This window comes from Arachis duranensis, chromosome 2 (assembly GCF_000817695.3).
Source record: "Arachis duranensis cultivar V14167 chromosome 2, aradu.V14167.gnm2.J7QH, whole genome shotgun sequence".
Classification (NCBI taxonomy): Eukaryota; Viridiplantae; Streptophyta; class Magnoliopsida; order Fabales; family Fabaceae; genus Arachis; species Arachis duranensis.
Genome location: NC_029773.3, coordinates 10,058,337 through 10,061,102, shown reverse-complemented (window position 1 = coordinate 10,061,102; position 2,766 = coordinate 10,058,337). Strand labels below are relative to the sequence as shown.

At 32.0% G+C, this 2,766-nt stretch overlaps 1 protein-coding gene across 1 annotated transcript; it reads left to right on the top strand.

The window, feature by feature from the left end:
- The first annotated feature begins 243 nt into the window (after nucleotides 1–243).
- LOC110277599 (serine/threonine-protein phosphatase 7 long form homolog) lies at nucleotides 244–2,076 on the top strand. Its single transcript, XM_052257740.1, has 2 exons — nucleotides 244–282; nucleotides 1,537–2,076. Exons 1-2 carry the CDS (start codon nucleotides 244–246, stop codon nucleotides 2,074–2,076), a joined length of 579 nt encoding a protein of 192 aa, XP_052113700.1.
- Nucleotides 2,077–2,766: the final 690 nt, after the last annotated feature.

Below are 2,766 nucleotides of genomic sequence, written 5' to 3'. Positions count from 1 at the left end.
TCTTGTTTTTTATCTGTTTTTTTATACTTTGTCAGATTTTTTCTTGCTTTTAGATATATTTTTGTTTTAATTTGTTAAATTTTTTATTTTTGTGAAGGTTCTGCTTTTGTTAATCATCTTAGCACTCCATCCCCTCTGATCGTTGGCATTTCCTCTTGCACCAAAATTTCTACAAAATAATAACTGGTAATTTTTTCGCTTTTTATTTTTGTTATGGAGCTAGGAATGGTGTGAGACATCATTATGGGGTACATGGGTGCAATACTGGAGTGTGGTGTCAGCGTAACTAAAATCGGACGGTCCGGATTTGGGGTGAGTAATCGGACGGTCCAATTAGAGGGGAGCAAATCGGACCGTCCGATTTGTTGGTTGCAGGCCAGGTGTCGAGCATGCAGTCTCCCCAGCAGCGGTGCCCCCTCCATGCGTGACTATCTCTCCCTTGAAGTCTCACTCTCCTCCAGAAGTCATTTTCCCTTCCTGCATCTCAAGTTTCATCATTTCTTCTCTGCTTCTTCATCTTTACTAGGACAAATTTTTGCTTCTTGCACTGTAAAAAAATTATAATGCCAAAAAAAAGTTAAAGATGTTGATCGTCCTGAACTACATATTATTAATTATCTCTGCCATTCTAATTATGTAAGTTAAATTTTTAATTTTTGTTATTTCAAAATTTATGTTATTATTACAGATTTATTATTACTACTTTTAGAAGTTTAGAAATGTATATTTAAGGATTAGTTAAAAAATTATATATTTAGATTTAATTAGTTGTAATGAACAAGAATGTTTGAATTACATTAATATGATTGGTTAGTAGAAAATATATGTTTAGATCTTGGTGTAATAATTTTATAGATTATGTGTTTACGGCTAGTCTAATTATTTCTTCTAATAATTTTGAGAATTATGGTTAAGAATTAGATTTTGTGTAATATATGATATATGTTATTGATATATTTTGTTACGGTAATTTTATATTGTTATTTATTGTTGGATATTTAAATTGATATAATGTAAATATATTGTTGTAGTTGAGGATTTAATAATAGGTGAAATATTATTAATTGAATAAGAATTAGATTTATTTAATTATTAGTTGCTATTAATAGTTAGTTAGTAATAATAAATATTGGTGATCTAAGAATTATTATTATTCGTTCAACTATGAATATGTAAATAAATAATTATGTAACAAGAAATTTAGTCAAATATTTACGTAACATACCAGTATGTTGGAGTTAAATTAAAAAGTTAGAATTATTAATAATTATTAATAATTTTGATGTAAAGTGTTGAATTAGCATTATTGTAAAAATTTAATTAGCTACTACTATTAGGGAATTAGTTCGATCGAAATGTTTTTAATAATGATAGTTAAATAATTACTAAGTTAGTTGTTTCTATATATGCGCATGCATGTTAGTTATTAAATTAGTGTTAGTCTAGTAAATTAGTTACTATTATTAGAGAATTAGGGCCTTTTATATTGAATTAGGTTTACTATTAATTTACTAATAATTTGTTATATTTTTGTAGATTTCACGAAATTTGACATGTAATCACCTGTTGTCTTCGGATAGATACAATCATGCTATGGAGGAGCATTTACGATTTACTGGTTTTTATCATGTTTTTCAAATTGGAATAGTTCAATGCCAGAAAGGCCTAGTAAATGCTCTTGTTGAGAGGTGGCATCCGGACACACACACTTTTCACCTTCCAGTTGGTGAGTGTGCTGTGACATTAGAAGATGTGGCTTTGATTCTCGGTCTTCCGACCAACGGTATACCAGTGACAGGAGTGACTTTGAGTAGCCATGAAGCCTTAGAAGTTGAGTGTTTGCACCTTTTTGGAGTTGTGCCGAGTAAGTCAGACTGTAGAGGAAGCTTTATAAAGTTGGTATGGCTTCGGGATTTAAAGGAGTGTATTCAGTGCATTGATGAAGACAGTATTCAGAGGTACGTGAAGTGCCATATTATGTTGTTATTTGGTACGATATTGTTTGGAGACAAGTCTAGGGTAGGTGTACACTGGAAGTTTCTGCCTTTGCTTCGTGATTTTGGCAGTATCGGATAGTATAGTTGGGGTTCGGCATGCCTAACACACCTATACAGGTCGTTATGCAGGGCTTCTCGTTTTGACTACAAAGAAATCGATGGTCCGCTAACACTAGTATTATAATGGTATTCATGTTTGATGGTGCTACTCATTTCTATTATTAGATTCATGTTTGGATGGTGCTGTTCATTAGTATTATAATGGGATTCATGTTCGATGGTGCTACTCATTTCTATTATTAAATTCATGTTTGGATGGTGCGGTTCATTAGTATTATTAGATTCATCTTTAGATGGTGCTGTTAATTAATATTTTTATATTCACCATTGGATGGGTTGTTAAATTAAGATATGTACAGGTGAGACACAGACTCCAGCTGAGACAGGCAAACCCTACAATCTGAGGGTTGATCCGCCTCGTCGTAGTGCTAATCGATTCACCCCATTTGTGTTCAAAAAGGCCGCCAAAAAATGCAAGAAGTTTGTGAAAGATGTAAAGTGGTCCATAAGAAAGTAGTGGATGTTGTTTTTAAGAAGTTATGTGTATGACTAAACTTTTCTATGTCCTTGTTAACTACTTTTTCATGACTATCATTTAGGTTTTGTTTCTATCATTACTATGTTTGAAAAAGGCGGAAATATCATGAACTGATATCGGTTGCTATCGTCATATATCAATAATTTTTCCTTCAATTATTGTTGTTGTTGC

Coding starts and splice junctions, on each gene's coding strand:
- LOC110277599 (XM_052257740.1), top strand. CDS start 244: ATGGGGTACATGGGTGCAATACTGGAGTGTGGTGTCAGC. Junction 283..1,536: donor TACTGGAGTGTGGTGTCAGC/GTAACTAAAATC, acceptor ATATTTTTGTAG/ATTTCACGAAATTTGACATG.